The sequence below is a fragment of the Rhincodon typus genome, chromosome 15, assembly GCF_021869965.1.
Source record: "Rhincodon typus isolate 14 chromosome 15, sRhiTyp1.1, whole genome shotgun sequence".
Lineage (NCBI taxonomy): Eukaryota > Metazoa > Chordata > Chondrichthyes > Orectolobiformes > Rhincodontidae > Rhincodon > Rhincodon typus.
The window spans coordinates 49,814,432-49,833,708 of record NC_063346.1 but is presented as its reverse complement, the minus strand read 5'-3'; the positions used below and the strand labels follow the sequence as shown (position 1 = coordinate 49,833,708).

At 42.9% G+C, this 19,277-nt stretch overlaps 1 protein-coding gene across 1 annotated transcript in view; it reads right to left on the bottom strand.

The window, feature by feature from the left end:
- Positions 1-19,057, bottom strand: part of ldhd (lactate dehydrogenase D) — a 33,744-nt gene extending 14,687 nt beyond the window's left edge. The window contains exons 1-4 of the mRNA XM_048606004.1: positions 18,915-19,057; positions 14,539-14,651; positions 12,606-12,747; positions 5,229-5,370 (exon numbers count right to left, since the gene is read on the bottom strand). Coding sequence (XP_048461961.1) covers positions 5,229-5,370; positions 12,606-12,747; positions 14,539-14,651; positions 18,915-19,007 — 490 coding nt within the window. The 5' untranslated portion in view covers positions 19,008-19,057. The remainder of the gene's footprint in view (positions 1-5,228; positions 5,371-12,605; positions 12,748-14,538; positions 14,652-18,914) is intronic.
- Positions 19,058-19,277: the final 220 nt, after the last annotated feature.

Below are 19,277 nucleotides of genomic sequence, written 5' to 3'. Positions count from 1 at the left end.
TTCATCCAGCTCTACACCTTGTTATCTCAGATTCTCCAGCATCTGCAATTCCTACTATCCTGAGAGAACTAAAAGGTTTTATCAGTGTAAAGAAGAGGTGACATTTTAGGTCAGACAATGCATGATAGGTGTGAGACCTTGTTTAGAATCCGTTTGTGTTTTGGTTTGGAGTCAAACTGGTTTTATTTCTAAAGTAGGAATTTATAAAATTCCACATTGACTGACTGTCTATAAATTGTGTGCTTTTTGAACAAAACAGAATGTATCTGCAAATACAAATTCACCCCATAGATTTACGTGTGTGTATGTGAGGGGGGGAGGAGAGAGAGTGTGTGTGGGTGTGGGGGTTGGATGGGTGGGTGTGTATATGAGGGGGAAAGAGAGTGTGTGTGTGTGAGTGAGGCAAGGGGAGAGAAAAAGAGAAAGAGTATGAGAGAGAGAGAGAGAGAGAGAGAGAGAGAGAGAGTGTGTGTGTGTGTGCAGGAAATAGACCATTGAATGCAGCAAACTACCCAGCCTTCAGGACAACATCGACCACAACACCACACAACCCTGCCATGGCAACCTCTGCAAAACATGTCAGATCTTCAACATGGACACTACCATCACACGTGGGAACACCAACCACCACATGCACGGCAGATACTCATGTGACTCAGGCAACGTTGTCTATTTCATACGCTGCAGGCGAGGATGCCCCGAGGCATGGTATATTGGCGAGACCACGCAGACGCTACGACAACAGATGAATGGACATCGTGCAACAATCACCAGACAGGGATGTTCCCTCCCAGTGGGGGAACACATCAGCAGTCAAGGACACTTGGCCTCAGATCTTTGGGTAAATGTCCTCCAAGGCAGACTTCGGGATACAACTCAGAGTCGCCGAGCAGAGGCTGACAGCTACGTTGGGTATCGGTGAGGACGGCCTCAACTGGGATCATGGGTTCATGTGACATTACAGGTGACCCCACCACACTATACACTCTCACACACATATATATACACACGCACTCACTCGCACAAACACACTCTCACTGGCACACGTGCACGTGAACACATACACACACACACACTCTCTGTCCCTCCCCACATCGACACGCATACTCACTCTGGCTCGCCCCTCACACAAAATACACACACACACACACACACACACACACACACACACACACACACACACGCTTAAATCTATGGGGTGAATTTATATTTGCAGACACATTCTATTTTGTTCAAAAAGCACACAAAAATAGTGTTGTGTTTTTAAAATTTCTACTTTAGAAATAAAACCAGTCTGACTCCAAACCAGAACACAAACAGATTCTAAACAAGGCCTCACACCTAACATGCATTGTCTGACCTAAAATGTCACTTCTTCTTTACCCTGATAAAACCTTTAGTTCTCTCAGGACAGTGACTTGAAAGGAATTCAGGGATTTACATATACATATTAATCAAATAAAACCTTCTAACTGATTAAAGATTTAACAGCTTCTTAGGTTTGTTTAATGATCCTCATCAGTGGTGTGACCATTTGATCTTTTACTTATAAATAAACTGTGTCTGATACTACCTCTCTCATTAATACCTGAAGAAGGAGCAAGGCTCCGAAAGCTTGTGGTTTCAAATAAATCTGTTGGATTGTAACCTGGTGTTGCATGATTTCTGACCTTGTCCACCCCAGTCCAACACTGGCGCCTGCACATCTTAGCTAATACAGTTAGTAGACACATTTTGAGATCTGTTAAAGGCTGATCAATGGTTTGCGTCCTTTTTCTATTTCCTTAGAGTCGGTGAGTTGTCATTTTTTGTGCAAAGCAAAGGATGCTGGACCCATTTTGGAATTCCTTTATGATGATTAGTAAGACTTCTGTATCAGCTCTCATCATAGAACAGGATATGCCTTTTCTCATGGACTGGGGTACTGTACTATGTGGAAAAAGTGCTTGAATTCATATTACACGTTTCCCAATTTTCATAATGTCGCAAAGTGTGGTGAACTGCATTGACCATTACAATGGAAGAAAATGCTGCAGTAGACACACAGACATTTAGTGTAACATTGAATGTGGAAGTAGCATTGCCAACGGCAGAGTATTAAAGTGTTATTGAAGGTTGCATGCTCATATCTTGAGGTAAGTTCTCAAATTACAACCTTCTCATTCAGCGATGAGATTGCTACCACTGGGATAGAGCACAGAGCCAGTAGCTGCAGACACACTGGTTTCTGATAGACATACATTAGTTACAGATGAGCATTGCAGTTCCCATCTTAGTGAGACTATATCATATACAATATATTATGTATGCTATATTATATACAGTAGCACAGGCCAAAGATGGCTCTGCCACAGGTAGAGATGGAAACAGAAGGCTACATCCATAAGCTAAGCATTTACAGACATATTGGAGAACTGGAATAAAAAGTAAATAGTTGTGCAGCAGCATGGAGGATTTGCTAAAGGATTCCAAATTCAAAGTAGCAAAACAATGAGCCATTGGAGACTGGAAGGATTACTTTACTGATGATTACAATCTGGAGCAGGACAGAATGGAGACAATAGAGTTCTGCAGGAGAAGAAGCAAAGGTGAGCTGAATGCTGCAGGTGTAGGTGAGATTGAGGATTTCAGTGTGCGGACGTCCTGTTGCTGATTCACCTCAACCATCAGTTGACATCAGACGAGTAGTTAGAGTAAAACTGGGTGTTATCAGCTAACTAAGGCCCATGGGAAATATCAAGGGCCAACATGCAATAGAGAAGGACCCAGAGAGACAATCAGAAGCCATTCTGCATCTTTTGGATTGGCTTAGTGTGAACCTGATGGAGGCAGGTTGTGCACAGACATGGTGGAAACAATGACGTTAGATTGCTTGTTAGAAATTTCATTTAAAACCGATGTATACATTGCTTCCTGCAGATGGCATCAGGTGTCCAAACATCAACAAGATGGATGTGCAAGATTTTCACCTGATAGTCTTGAAATAACTCCACAGAGGCTGAATTCCATCACCAAATCACCCATTACTTAAAGTCCTTGACTTTAGCACTGCCTCATTCAGAGTTAACTATCGGAGTGGTGGTATCTCTGACACTCCTGTTTATATCTGTCAGCCAGGGCTCCCCAGGTTAACAGCCTCCAATCAGGGAACTCATATTCTATGAGGTCCAGAGATAGTAGGAACTGCAGATGCTGGAGAATCCGAGACAACAAGGTGCAGGGCTGGATGAACACAGCAGGCCAAGCAGCATCATAGGAGCAGAGAGGCTGACGTTTCGGGCCTAGACCCTTCATCAGAAAAGGGGGAGGGGAAGGGGGTTTTGAAATAAATAGGGAGAGAGTGGGAGGCGGATAGAAGAGGGATAGAGGAGAGGATAGGTGGAGAGGAAACAAACAGGTTGAAGAGGCGGGGATGGGGCCAGGAAAGGTGAGTGTAGGTAGGGAGTTAGGAAGGGGATAGGTCAGTCCAGGGAGGACGGACAGGTCAAGGGGGCGGGATGAGGTTGGTCGGTAGGAGATGGAGGTGCGGCTTGGGGTGGGAGGAGGGGATAGGTGGGAGGAAGAACAGGTTAGGGAGGCAGGGACGAGTTGGACTGGTTTTGGGATGCGGTGGGGGGAGGGGAGATTTTGAAACTTGTGAAATCCACATTGATACCATTGGGCTGCAGGGTTCCCAAGCGGAATATGAGTTGCTGTTCCTGCAACCTTCGGGTGGCATCGTTGTGGCACTGCAGGAAGCCCAGGATGGACATGTCGTCTGAGGAATGGGAGGGGGAGTTGAAATGGTTCGCGACTGGGAGGTGCAGTTGTTTGTTGCGAACCGAGCGTAAGTGTTCTGCAAAGCGGTCCCCGCTTGGTTTCCCCGATGTAGAGGAAGCCACACCGGGTACAGCGGATGCAGTATACCACATTGGCAGATGTGCAGGTGAACATCTGCTTGATGTGGAAAGTCTTCTTGGGGCCTGGGATGGGGGTGAGGGAGGAGGTATGGGGGCAGGTGTAGCACTTCCTGCGGTTGCAGGGAAAAGTGCCGGGTGTGGTGGAGCTGGAGGGGAGTGTGGAGCGGACAATATGAGGTCCAGCTGGCTGACCTCACTACAATCGCTATAAGTCTGTTCCCCAACATTAGTCTATTAGTTTTTGGAAGCTGTACCACTATTGGATCAAAAATATTTATGTTCCCTTCCTCAGCAGTTAAGTCACCTTTTCTGCACAGCACACCTTTTCCCAACTGACAGAAAAGCCAGACAATAAATACACTGATAGCCTCAATACTGCTTGAGCCTTTGGGTCATCTGAAACATGGATGATTCTATTCACATTGTGAAAGTTCTGACAAAAGGTATTTTATTTTGATTCTCCTCATTCTAGTCTTAATGGCCAGTTTATCTCCGAGTCCCACTGCATTTCACATTAATTTCTCAGATAGGGCAGCCATGTCACATGCTCCAAGGGCTGTGGGCTGGTGTTGGTTTTGGAGCGTCCCAATCTTCCATCACTTTCTGTAACTTGGCTCACCCGCAGTCTCACTGAAATGGAACTGTAACACACCCCTATGACCAACAAATGTATGTAATTATCTCTCAGAAACTGGTATTTCCATGTATCTGCTCTATACTGCACCCATAATACAATAAAATGTGTCAGGACATTTCACAGGAATATAATTGGATAAATGCTCTGACTTCAAGCCAAAGTGGAAGAGGTTAGGAAAGGTGACCAAAAGCTTGGTCCAAGAAACAGGTTTGAAGTGCGTAAATAGGAAAGAGTGAGACAGTTGGAAATAAACAGAGAAGTTTAGGGAAGGAATTCCAAGGCTTTAGGCCAAGGCTATTAAAGACATGGCCACCAGTGGTGAGAGACTGGAAGTGAGGGATGCACAAGAGATGGTAGAATTGGAGGAATGTGAGATCTTGAACTCTTTTAGGATCAGAGGAAATCAGAGGAGAGGCCATGGACGGATCTGAATGAAGGTCTGGGAACTACCATTTAAATTGTTTAAGCCAATGCAGGTCATCAAAGGATGGATGATGGATGATTGAGATTTGGTGCAAGTTCGACACATGATGCAAATAGTGGACAATGTGCAGCTGAATGGAAGGGAACAGGAAAGTTCCCCAATTTCCCCGGAGAGAGCTAGTCACAGCCACATCAGACGATGAGGTCAGATGTCCCAAGCTGCTCGAGCTTAAGGGTGGGTTCCTTGGGCCAAACGACATGAAACTTACCAACTGGAAACCACAGGCCACTGTCCCGAAGGTAGTTATTGAGGCCTTTTCTGGTGACTCCCGGTTCAACTGTCACATCAAAGTCTTCTGTATTGAGCTCCACAATTTCATCCATTTTTGTGAGGTTGAAGCACACGCCTCCCTGATGAGGAAACAAACAGCCACAATGGAACAGTCAGAAAGGAGTGATCAAATTAAAAACCAAAAAGAACTGCGGATGCTGTAAATCAGGAACAAAAACAAAGTTGCTGGAAAAGCTCAGCAGGTCTGGCAGCATCTGTCAAATTAACTCCATTAAACAGGAGATAGTCACGTCTTTTAGCCTGGCATCGTCACTGCAGTCAGAACTATTTTATGGAGCGAATGCAAATCCCCAGAGAGAAACAATAGCCTCCTCGTTCGCTGAGTTCAAGGTGACCAGTCCACCACATGGTCTGTAAGGCAGACAGTCCTTGGTAACGTGCAACTTTATTTGTGTGTCTCGATTAGTGTGTTAAGGGGTTTGTATTGAGACCTCAGAGGGTCCGGTTGGTTCTGCAGGGTGTTATGGACCCGGCCAGCCCCCCTCAAAATATTTTAAGAAGGTAGCCTCGACCCTAACTTTTTTTTTTCATATTAAAGGTAGATATGAAGTGCGTTTCAAATGTGATGCAACTGGTCAAACCACTATTTATTTTAATACTATAGTTAAAATACAAACAAAAGAAAGAGAAATTTAGAATAACTTAACAATTGGAAAACTTAACCAAATAGATACAGTACCTATTACTAATTAACTGTTCCAATAGTAACATCCCATGAACACATTCCTTGGCAAAACGTAAATTCAGACACAGATTCTTACAGGCAATTCTCCAATCCAGGAGGAAACAACATCAAGAGAGATTTCAGAGAACGTAGCAGCTAGGAATCATTTTATTGGAACTCCAAATCTTCTGGGACCCAAACTTCTTCTGACTGTGATAGCGAAAATACTAGAAAACCTGATCTGGGAGAACTGGCCACTCTCCTTCCATTGTTACAACTGTTTTAATCAAAAACCTAAAGGCTTCCTCTGATTCAGAGATAGTAGGAACTGCAGATGCTGGAGAATCTGAGACAACAATTGTCATCAGAAAGGTCTAGGCCCGAAACGTCGGCTTTTCTGCTCCTATGATGCTGCTTGGCCTGCTGTGTTCATCCAGCCTTGCACCTTGTTGTCTCGCTTCCTCTGATTGTTGACTTGGGCCAACTCCCATAGCTACTTCAACACCTCTGCCTTTACAATCTCTCTTCAAAAAAACCCAGGACAAAATAACCTTTTTAAAGTGACAGCATCATCACAAGGGACCCTGAATTGTTCTGAACCTGTTTAGCAAGAACCACTCTTAACGGGGTATGTAAAATCCTGCCATTCAATGGGTGTCACAAGAAACTCAGATGGATTGCGAATGATTTCCATTTAGTAACATCGAATGTTTATGAAATGCAATGAACAAAGACACAGGATGCGCAGCCGCAAAGCCCTTCTTATATTGGAGAAATCAATCCAGAGCTGATGCCCAAATCTAGTCACCTATCTCTCTTTGCCTGTACTTGCCATTCCTGAAGAGAAATTAACGTTCTGAAAGAGTCAATCCATTTCGCAGTTAGTGTGAGCCTCCAGGTTTCCATTGCTAAGGGACACAGTTGAGTTGATCAGTTGGGCTTCTCTTTACAGCTGTGCGATTGACACTAGCCTGATATTTCAAGATTTTAGGAAGTGAACTCTCATTCTAAAACTGGCAATAAAGCTCACAGGTTATTGGTTGGGTCACTGGATTACAAATGCAATGGGAAAATGCAACAGGTTGTGGAAATCTAAAATATAAACAGAGGATTCGAAATACCCTGTGGGTGAGGTGACATCTGTAGCTGGAGAAACACAGTACCTTTTCTCTCCTTTTGACACCACTTCTCCATGCAAGTGCACTTTTTGTGGGAGAAACAGAGGTGCAGAATATTTCTTAAACGGTGAAAGATTGAAAACTGTTGATTTCCAAAGGGATTTAAGTGTCCTTGTTCGTAAGTGACTGAAAACGAACATGTAGGGACAGCAAGCAATAAGGAAGGCAAATGCTATGTTGGCCTTTATCACAAGAGATTTTGAATATAGCAGTAAAGATGTCTTGCTTCAATTCTACAGAACGTTGGTAAATCCCACCTGGAGTACAGTGTGCAGTTTTGGTTTAGGTTCTCTTACCTAAGAAAGTGGGAATGTAGCAAAGATTCACCAAACTGATTCCTGTGCTTGTCCTACTGAAGAGTGATTGAGGAGACTAGTCTTGAGTTCTCCGGGGTTTAGAAGGATGAAAGGTGATCTCATTGAAAATTCTTGAAGATTGACCTCTGAAAAGAAGTTTCTCCCCCTATCAGTCCTAACTCACTCGCCCTTTACTCTAAGCCCATGTTTCCTACTTCTAGACCTCTGCAAGCCAAAGGAAAACATTCATTTCTTAAAAATCTATCAGTCTCTGCTTTGAACATTATGACTGAGATATCTAAATATAGGTAACTCAAGGGATATGAGGATAAGGCAATAAGGTAGATGATCAGCTATCATCTAGCAGACTGGAGGGGCTGAATGGCCTACTTCTGTTCCTATATTTCTAAATCATTCATTCATTTTATATTCGAACATTACTGATAAAATATCCTGTTTTGTGACTTAACTGTTTTAATTTAATTTTACACCTCAAAAGTTTTATTTTAAATGACAAATTCCAGGGAAGATATGTGTGTTGGTATCATGGGAATGGCATTCCTCGTATACAAACGGAGCTCTATAGAAGCAGGCAAGACCCTGAATGATTGGTGGAAATTGTCCGTACAAACCACACTGGGCACCAGGAAGTTCTGGAAGCTGTTACAATGCTTAAGGTTACAGCACGTATATTATTCCATTTGTATGAAACATGTCTTTTTATATTTCTGGTTACAAAAACTGAAGACTGCTAGAAGAAAAAATAAACTGTTTGGCTGCATAATTTCACAGCTAGGAATTTGCTCCCTGTTGTGAACTCTGTTTTTGTGGCTGTGGGTTTCTGTAATGTGCAGATGATTAGAAGTCAAGGAGTTGTTTACAAGAAAAGCTGATTGGTTCTTAGCTAACTGAGCAGGTTGGAGCTGGAAACAAGTTACAGAGACACAGAGAGAAAGAAAGAAAGTGAGTGTGTGTGCTGTTACTCTCCTCAGCAGAAGCTGCCTGTTCTCTGCAGTAAAAATCTCAGTTTAAACTTGAAGAAAACCAGTTACATTTCCTACCACAGTTGCTAAGAGTTGTGACTTTCCAATTGATAAATCAAAGACCTTGAATCAATGATTGTACTTTTTACAAACCAGCAGAAGCTTCCAGACAAAGACAGCTGAACAACAAAGGCCTGGTTAGCCGAAGACAGAATCATTTCAAGTTTGGAATCGAGAAGCAAAGACCACTGAACGTCATATTTTCTCCAGCTCCACCAAGAATCGATTTCTCTATTTGTTCGTGTGTGTATGTGTACGTAAGAAGGAGTTTACAAGGAGATTAGAGTTTTAGTTAAGTGTTAAATGACAATGGTTTATTCCTGTTTACCTGCAGCTATAGTTTAATGAATAATCATTGTTGTTTGGTACAGAAACATGGGTCATGCCAACTACCAACCTTGATCTGAATGTCAGGTAAATTTTTAGTCAGTGGCGTCGGCATGGAGGAGAGGATGCATTTTATCCAGTAATTCATAGAGAAACTACATGAGGAAAGCGAGAACATTTTCTTATTTATTGAATGTAATCAAGTCAATGCGAAGAACAGCAGGGATCCATTTGGACGTAAATTCTATAAAGAGGGGAAACCAAGACTGAATGAGTTGCTATGATTACAGAGCACTGGCTACTGCTGAGGGCAGGAGGAAAGCTGATTGCTTTGCTTCCAACTTCCGGTGACAACAAGGGAAGCAAGTTGGTAATTTGACAGTATGGACCAAGGAGATTTGGGTTTTCAGGTACACAAATCACTAAGCTGCAAGCACAGGTACAAAAAGTAATAAAAAAGGCTAATGAAAAGTTGACCTCTATCTCAAGGAAGTTGGAATATAAAAGTACAGCTGTGATTCATGGTTATAGAGAGCCTTAGTCAGACCTGTTTGTCGTACTGACTCCAATTTTGGTTGCTACACCTTTGGAAACAGATGTTGGCCCTCAATGTTATACTGTGTCAATTCACTGGAATGACATCATGGTTTGAAGGGCTAAAGTATGAGAAAATGTTGTATTAACTTGGTATGCATTCTCTTCAGGTTAGCAGGCCAAGGGGGTGATCAAATTAACATGTAGTGGGGCATCTAAGACAAGTGACAACATTCAATCTTAAAAGGAGATCTGGATCATTTAACAGTGAAATTAGGAATAATGTTTTCCAAATAAAGTAGAAAACTGGATTTTCCTTCTGAAAAGCTGGAAAGAAAAGGGATTATACACTTATGACAGAGACAGTGAGAATTTATTTTATCTCCATAGAGGGTCATGAGTCTTTGAAACCCTCTTCCTCAAAAGGTGGTGGGGGCAGAGTCTTATAATATTTTTTAAGGCAGAGGCGGATAGATTTCTGATAAGCCAGAGGGTGAGAGGTTAGCAGGGTAGGTAGGAACGTGGAGTAATCAGACGAGCTATGATCCAATCTAGCTAGGCTTGAGGGGCTGAGTGGCCAACTCCTAATTCATATATACATATGTGATGTATTTTACATCCAACACTTCTGTTAGGTAGGAAACACAGCAGCTAACATTGATGTGGAATGACGATCATACACAAGGCACACTAGGCAAGAGTGCAGCTTTTCCTCTCTGCAGAACAATGATCAACTAGGTTTTTAACAATAATTTAGCAGTCAGTGGCTACTTCTACAACTAACAGTTTTCTTAAAAACAGATAGTATTGAACTGAATTCCAATTCTCAAACATGTAGGTAGACAGGGTGGTGAAGAAGGCATTTGGCACGCTTTGCTTTTATTGGTCAGTGCAATGATTGGAGGAGTTGGGATGTCATGTTGCAGCCATACAGGACATTTGTGAGGCCACTTTTAGAATACTGCATGCAATTGTGGTCGCCCTTCTATAGGAAGAATGTTGTTAAACTTGAGAGAGTGCAGAAGCGATTTACAAGAATGTTGCCAGGGTTGGAGGGTTTGAGCTGTAGGGAGAGGCTAAATTTCCAGGGAGCACGGAGGCCAAGGGGTGACCTTATAGAGGTTTATAAAGTCACGAGGTGCATTGATAGGGTGAATAGACAAGATCTTTTTCCGAAAGTAGGGGAGTGCAAAACTAGAGGGTATAGGTTTAAGGTGAGAGGGGAAAGATTTAAAAGGGATCTAAGGGGCAACTTCTTCACACAGAAGGTGGTGCGTGTATGGAATGAGCTGCCAAAGGAAGTGATGGAGGCTGGTACTATTGCAACATTTAAAAGGCATCTGGATGGGTACATGAATAGGTAGGGTTTAGAAGGATATGGGCCAAATGCTGGCAAATGGGATAAGGTCAGATTGGGATGCCTGGTCGGCGTGGATGAGTTGGACCGAAAGGTCTGTTTCCATGCTTGTGACTCTGTGGTTTTAGTTGAACTCATGGAGCGAACATTTTTTGTTGAGCCCTGCTCCTGGCTCAATAAGCCTGAGCCCACCTTCACTTGGCTTGGTTACCCTGAGTGAACTGAAACCAGACTGCTGCCCCCCGAATCTGGGAACTCTGGGAGTGGTGACCATGACCGGGGCTGCAGCAGTCATGGCGCCAGCTGTGGAGGTAATTTGGGACCTTTCCCCAGTGATGGTGTGGTAGACCACGGAGATGTGGGTGAGTCTGGGAGGACGGCGGGTGTGGGAATGCCATTGGGGGTGGGGGTGCTCTGTCGGGTAAAGGGTGTCTGAAAAGGAGGAGACCCTACTGTTCAGACAGTGGGTTGCTGTTGGCAAAATCCCAGCAGCAGCCACAAGGGGCCCTTAAATGGTCAACGATCAGATACCGGTGGATGCTTGTCAACAATGGGACCATATTGCCACCATGGCACCTCATTTTCTTCCACTCCTGGCAGCCCACTGGCTGTAAAACACCACCTATATTCTCTGGATTACTGGTCCAACAAGGTAACCAATACACTCGGCTCCAAGCAACACTTCCACTGTAGTTAACACATAATGGCACGTATCAAGGAATGGCAGTCCCCAAAGACGTGGGCACACAGAGTCTCGGATCCATTAGTGAAGGTCCAGAGGAGAAACCTTGCTTCCTTCTGCTTTGTCCTCTAGCAGCTGGTGCTGCCCTCTGAGTCCCTCCCACTGCCCCTTAGCAAGCTCCTTTCTTCAAGGTACAGTAACACAGCACACAGCCTCTTTGAGGTGAACCCCTCACAGACTCCCTGAAATAAATGTTGATTTGCGTGAGTGAAGTCTTGGTGAAGTGTCCAAGGAAGTCGCTGAGGTGTTTTAAAGTTTTATTTCACCTATTTTCCTAACCGAGCCATTCAGAGATATTATTACACACCTTTGCAGCAGGTGGGACTTGAAGTCTGGGGTAGTGGATACTGTGTCACAAGAGCCCTCGTTCACTGAGGTGTTTTAAAAGTCCACTTCCAACCTCTAGCAGCAGTTGAGAGTTGGTATGCCTTTAAGAAAGGAGTCAGCAATACACAACAATTACTGCTTTTCAGCTCATCAGCTTCTTTACTGAGCAGTAGCTGCCAAGAGGCAACCTGCCCCTTGAACAATCTTCTGAGTATCCATTCCTAGTGCTGGCTTCAAATGTTTTACCAAAATGGCACTTGGTTTAAAATTGAGGCTAAGCTGAAGATCCCCTATCGTATTCCCTTCAAGCAGAGTCATAGAGATGTACAGCACAGAAACAGAGCCTTTGGTCCAAATCATCTGTGCCAACCAGCCATCCTAAAGTAATCTGGTCCCATTTGCCAGCATTTGGCCCATACCCCTCAACCCTTCCTATTCATATTACTATCCAGATGCCTCTTAAATGTTGTAATTGTACCCACCTCCACCACTTCAACTGGCATCTCATTCCATAGACACACCATCCTCTGTGTGAAAAAGTTACCCCTCAGGTCTTTTTTAAATCTTTCCTCTCTCACCTTAAACCTATGCCCTCTGCTTTTGGACTCTCCTACCCTAGGAAAAGGACCTTCGCTATTCAGCCTATCCATGCCCCTGATGATTTTATAAACTTCTATAAGTACCTAAGGTATCCCAATTAAAAACTCCATCTTAATATTTAGCATTTCAAATAAAACTATATCAAGGCTTCATGAGCTTCTGTGTGCCTAAAAGAGGGGAAAGAAAAGCGTCTGTTTATTTGGTAAAGATCATAAATCCCCGCTACCTTCAATGCGAGGACGCCTCCTTCCAGCCCTGTGCTTGTACCGAAAGGGATGATGGGGACATCGTTTTCAAAACAGATTCGAGCCATTCTGCTGACCTGCTCCACATTCTGTGGCCACACAACTGCATCTGGAGGTTTGCAACTGCACACAGATTGGAACAGTACAGATTACTCTTATGTTCTCGTGATCAATCTCCCAAGCATTTAGCACTTCAATCAAAGTTACTTAGCCAATCCAATCAACTAAATTGGCAGATATTCAATGTAAAAAGGACACATATGAATGCTGCTTTGGGAAACACAAGCACATAACGCTCCCTTAACCTGTGATTAATCCCAGGATGGGTGTTACAGAACCAACTGCCTAAGCCTCAAATTCTGCAATTTTCTTTGTAAGCCTCCTCTCTATTTCCCACATCGCTGTTATGTATGTTTATAATTATTTTAATGTTTTATTTGTTTGATTTGGACTCCTTAGGATGGTCTTACCAGGGTTAAAAGGTGCTTCATTACAAAAGCAAGTTGTTGTTACTATTAGAAACCATTAATCCATAAGAAAGATGACCCTGAAGATACATTCGTAGCTACTGGGTCTCACTGCTCCCATTCAGAAGGCACTAAGCATCAGCAATGAGACCAATTTGATGAACTAACATTCCATAATCTGGGAACTCCTGGAAACCATCAACCTTAAAAGTGGATCAGGCCATTTTGCAGGTATTCTGGGTGTCATCCTAAAACAGATATGAAGGTGAAGGGAAGGACTTGCAAATTACTTAGTTCCATTAATGATCTGAGAATGTCCCAAAGCAATTTATGCAGAGCAGGGTCCCACACACACAACTGAGATAAATGAGCAGACCATCTGTCTTAGTGAAGTTGATTGAGAGATAACTATGGCTTCGAGAATCCAGTCTGGTCACCTGCATTAATGAAGTCTATTGAAGGTGAATCTTGCATTGCCAACGGGTGGCCTTACTGCAGGTCTGGTTCAAGATAAAAACAGCCTTTCTCTCAGTCAGTGTGAGCTGGGTTCGAACAGAGGAGGTTTATCTGCCTTACTGAAAGAACAATCCAGAGCTCAAACCGAAATGATGTTGATACCTGCACAGCCTGTGTGTTAAATGATTAACTCCTCAAGCCAGGCTTTGTCACCTTCATGACCACTACAAACCCCTCTGCCTATGTCACTGGATGATCATAAACATACTGGCCCAGAGGCTCAGTCTATTACCTGACCTGTGCCACCATCAGAGCAACTATTCTAATGCATGTTTGGCATGGAATAGCCATAATGGAACCAGAAGACCCTGTCAGAGGGAATCTAACTGCCATTCAGCCCTTACCCCTGTGCTGTCTCTTTCATTGTGCTATTCAATTAGTCCCATTTCCCTGCTCTTTACCCCCACCCATTCTAATTTTCCCCCTGATAATATTTATCCAACTTCCTTTTGAAAGTTATTACTGAAGCTTTTCCCACCAGCTTTACAGGCTGTGCAACCACCTCTCAACAATACGCTGCTTATAAAGTCATAAAATCACCTCTGGTCCCAGAATACGACTGAACCAACCTCTCAAAACAGTAACATTTTCTTTAAGAAGTGATAGGAACAAGATGTGCATTGGAATAACTCATTTGTTGTGATCTAAAATGAGCTCCAGGGGTTTGAGAAATATAGTACTTTTTGAAATTAAAATATATGTATAACTCTGTGTTGGCTCTGAGCTAGGGAGGGGATTATTATCTTCCTGGCATATGGAGTAGTAGACAGTGCTTACATGGGCAGAAACAAACAGCCAGCAGCAAGGATTATAATGTGATGAAGCAAGGTCTGAATAAACAGATGCCTTTCAATTTATAAATTGTGTGAACCTGCAGTTAGAATGCCTCTAAAAGCACAACATTCTCCAACATGAAAAGCAAAGCTCTTACCTATGATATGATTCATCTTTTCTATGCTGCTCCCGGACAACAGTTGCCGTGGAAATGTTTTCAGTTCCTGTTGCTGCTTTCAGAGCCTCAATAATATTACTATGCAATCCTCTCTGAGGAGTGAGAACAAAACATTTAGACAAATAATCTCTCTTTAAAAATCACCAGCCGCTACTGTTCATTTTTTCTTTACATTTCCCAGTGTCACAGTTGGGAAATGTACTGTGCAATTTGGAACTAATGTGATCCACAGATTGCACTCAGTTGGTTGATAGACAGCTGTAGGAGTGCTATAAATGAACCCTGTGCATCATACTCAAGAGGGGAAAACAGCCAGCAATAGCTTCCACTTCTGCCTCCATACAGTGGTTCATGAAGTATCCATCAAGCTAAGCTATGATTCCCCCCCACCCGCCACCCCCCAAGCCAAAAAGCTTGCTGGGCATCATGTGTGAAGTCACTTGGCAAATGGCAGCTTGGTAAAGGTGTAGAAAGTCAACTGACTCCTGTAAAACCAAAGACCCGCAGTATTTTTAACAAAACAATTGGATTTGGAGATGAAATAGTACAATAATAATTCAATAGCTTTCCCATTTCCGTCACAATAAGCGATGTAATACAAATACACTCTCCCTCTCCCGCTGAGTCAATGTTCCCAGGTGTTCACTGGAAATATGTCACACAAACATTTCCTGAAACTATAGCTCAGAAACTATGAAAATAAAGCTTCTCTCCCATTTTACTTCCACACACCGACTCACAGTTAAGATGACTCCAAAATGAAGGGACAATCAGTCCTGAAAGACAATGGGATACCATTACCCAAATAAACTTGAGTTAATCAGACCAGTAAATAGAGTTCAAACAGGTTGGTTTTGCCTGATAGACAGGAGTTATTTGAAGATACAGAACATATAGTAAATGTGGTATCTGAGGATTTTCAAAAAAAAAACAGCTCATCAGATAGTGTGTGGTAAAGATAATGACTCATCCAATTAATGGGAATGTAGAGAGAAAGATAGATGCTTGAAGAGATAAGACTCAAGTTCCTTTAACTGGGATGACATAGCAAATAGTGTTTCTCAGAATCTGTGTGACTCATTTCACTTTCATAAAGATAAATAACTAGTCAGGAAGTGAGGGAACAATGTTAGCTTTGTGAAGGTGACAATTGAGGCGTACAGCAAACTGTAACAAGAATGGTAGGAACTTTTTTTTGTTTTAATGAAGATCTGTAGCTCTTTTGTGGTTATGGTTGGAATTGTTGGTTGATTCGCCAAGCTGACTGGTTTCCGTGCAAACGTTTCGTCTCTCTTCTAGGTGACATCTTCAGTGCTGTGTAGCCTCCACTGAAATGCTGTTGTTCTGTCCTGCACTGAATTTATAATGGTCCGGTCTGCCATGGTGGTCAGTCTTGTTTCATAAGTTTTGTGACGTAATGGTATGTAGACGGGGTCTATATTCACCGGGATCAAGTTCACCAGGGAAGAAGAGAACAACAACCAAATCCCATTTCTAGACATAGTGGTGGAATGAACAAACAACAGTAAATTCCTTACCATCGTATACAGAAAGACTACACACACAGACACAGACCAAATCCTGAATTACAATATTCAACCCCACTGTCCACGAACAGAGCTGTGTCAAGACTCTGTTTACATGAGTGATAACACACTGCAACACCCCAGAGCTGTGCAAAAAAGAAGAGGAATACCTATACAAAGTCTTTACGAACAATGGGTATCCCAACAGCTTAATCCGCCGATGCCTGACAAATAACACCAAGAAGATACTGTGCACCCCAACACACTGGCCACCCTACCCTATATTAGAAACAACATCAGATCTGACTACGAGACTCCTACAACCTCTTAGAATAAGGATAGCACACAAACAAACAGCCACACTTCACCAGTTACTCTCACAGACAAAAGACCCCATACCCACAATGAGCAGACAAATGTGACGTACAAAATACCATGCAGCAACTGTGAGAAACACTACATAGGAACAGATGGGCAAGAAACTCGCCACCAAGATACATGAAAACCAACTTGCAGCAAAACGGCACGACCAACTCTCCCTCGTTTCAATACACTCCGACATTAAGGACATCAATTTGACTGGGACAAAGTTACAGCACTAGGGCAAGCAAAACAAAGACACGCACAAGAATTCCTGGGGGCCTGGTTTTCAACCACTGCTGCAATAAACAAACATGTTGAAATAGACCCCATTTATACACCACTATGGTGCAAAACTGAAAACAAGACTACCCACTCTGACAGGCCGTACCATATAAATTCAGAGCGGGACAGAACAACAGCGCTTCAATAGAGTCTAGACAGCAGTGAAGATGTCACCTGGAAGGGAGATGAAGCTTTTGCACAAAAACCAGTCAGCTCAGCAAACCAACCAACAATTCCAACTGTAAGAACAATATAGACAGACTAAAAGGATGGATGGATTCTGTGGCAGGTGCAGCTGAGGGGAGTAAGCAAAACCTTTAAAATTGGTATGATTTTAAATACAGTAGATAAGACCACTAGTCAGAAAAATAGGATCCTTTGTTTATGTTCTAGAGACGTAGTATTCAAAAGAGATGTGGTACTAAATGCGGTGTAGAAGGATCAGGCATATAATTATATATATTGATTAACTAGGAAGCTTGTGGTCATGAAGGTGTTATAATTAAAAATAATCTGTGGTCCTCTTTGCTAGAGCCAAGAGTACTAAATACTCATTGTATAAGCCACCTGCTAAATGTTTTCAAAATTAGAAAGGTCCCACAGCCTTTATTTGTCATGCTTGACAAAACAAGTACTCACTGATTCAAATTATATAGAACTCTAGCAGGGTAGGGGCTGTGTGGAGGAAGATGGTAGGAAGAGAGGTCAGCAGCTCCCAATTAAATAAAATTAATCACAATATTAAAGAACTGTGGTGCACTAGAGCCATGGAGAGCCTTTGAATCTGTGTCAAGGACTACTGGGCATTGATTCAACCTGTGCACAAGGGAATTACTGAGAGAGACTAGCAAACAACAGAGATGGAGTCACGATGGAATAAAAAGAACAAGATGTCGGAAAACAGTGAAAAGAGGGAAGTGTAGGCCAGAAAGAATGATGAGAAAGTGACACACATCAAATTGGCAAAGAGAATTGAATGTAAATAAATGTAAGCAAGAAATACTGGAAAATAAACAATAACAGACATATTCAGGCACTGTAATGCATTTAAGGAAATGAAAGAAGTGAAGGTGGAGAATATTTTAGGAATATAAAGCAATCATGGTCTTTTGCAGGTGCAAAATATTGTTACTAAATGTTGTGTTTGTTATTTTGATGGATGCATCCCAGTCTGCTCCTCGTCTATAATTTGCCAAATAAATGCTTTTGTGAACTGCTTAATTATTATGTTGAAGTATTAGAAAGTTGAAGTGACCACAGTGGAGCTGTGAATTGTGAAGAACCGAACCATGCAAGAGGGGGTGGGGGGTTAGTCACTGCTGCCGAATTAAGGGGAAGTAATTTTCACGCAGTGTAAGGTTAGGGGGTGGGGCACCATTTATGAGTTGCGAATAAAGGATGAGATTGCAACATGACTTGCAGGCCGGCAACTGTATTTATTTTAAAGCATCTAAAAATAACCGAGTGGCAGCCGGATTAAGATGAGACACCGGGTGCTAGTGTCGACACAAACTGACTCTGAAAACAAGTCTAACTCCGATTTGTTCCAATGTTTATTAGTCCAGCCCTGGTCTCAAGTTTGTTTTGTATTTACCCGAAATTAATTGAGGGACGTTTATACAAGCCCATTAATAGTTACAAAAACAGAAGTTGCTGGAAAAGCTCTGTAAGTCTGGCAGCATTTTTAAAGAAAATATCCAGATTTAACATTTCGGGTCCGGTGACCCTTCCTCAGAACAGTTAACGCTAAGTTAACAAGGTGTAGAACACAGCAGGCCAAGCACCATCAGAGGAGCAGGAAAGCTGATGTTTCGGGTCTCGACCCTTCTTCAGAAAATGAAGTTAACTTGGCAGCGCTGCATTATTCATGACTCATCGGAACGGAAGGAAACTACTGTGATTTTAATTCTGTGAGAGGTCACTTTTCATTAAACAAAATCAAGCAAAACGATTAAAGATGCATTCATTACCAAACAGTATTTTTAAACATTTCCAGGATTTAAGCCAATTAGATATGTTTTATCATTAAAAATACACTCGATATGTAGTGCTCAGACCCGGAACAGTGTGGTTACTTTGCCAATTTGTTACATTGGCACGGAAAAGCGCCGGCGCTTCTGAAACACTTGCTGGTGGCCCGCTGCATGTTGTCGCGACTGGGCAGCGATCCTGCCCCCTTTGTACCTGGACTTGAAACTGGTGGTTTCTCCGGCCTGAGAGGGCTCTGAGAGCCGGCATGTAGCAATATCGCCAGCACATAGCGCTGCGCACGTTCATAGCGTCAAGGTCCAATGCCCACACGGATACACTGTAATTACACCATTACACTGCATTACACACCAGACCGCAGCGCCTCCAGAGGCACAGCATCCAGCCAGGATCTGACCCCACTCCTTGTGCAGCTAGTTTGACAGCCAACCATCCCCACCTACTGTGTGAGAGGTATCTGCCGGTCAGGGTTCAGAGTTAGGGCGCAGAAGGAAGTCGTTCGGCCCATCCTGCCTGTACCGCCTCTATTACCTAGTGCCAATCTCCTGCCTTTTTCTC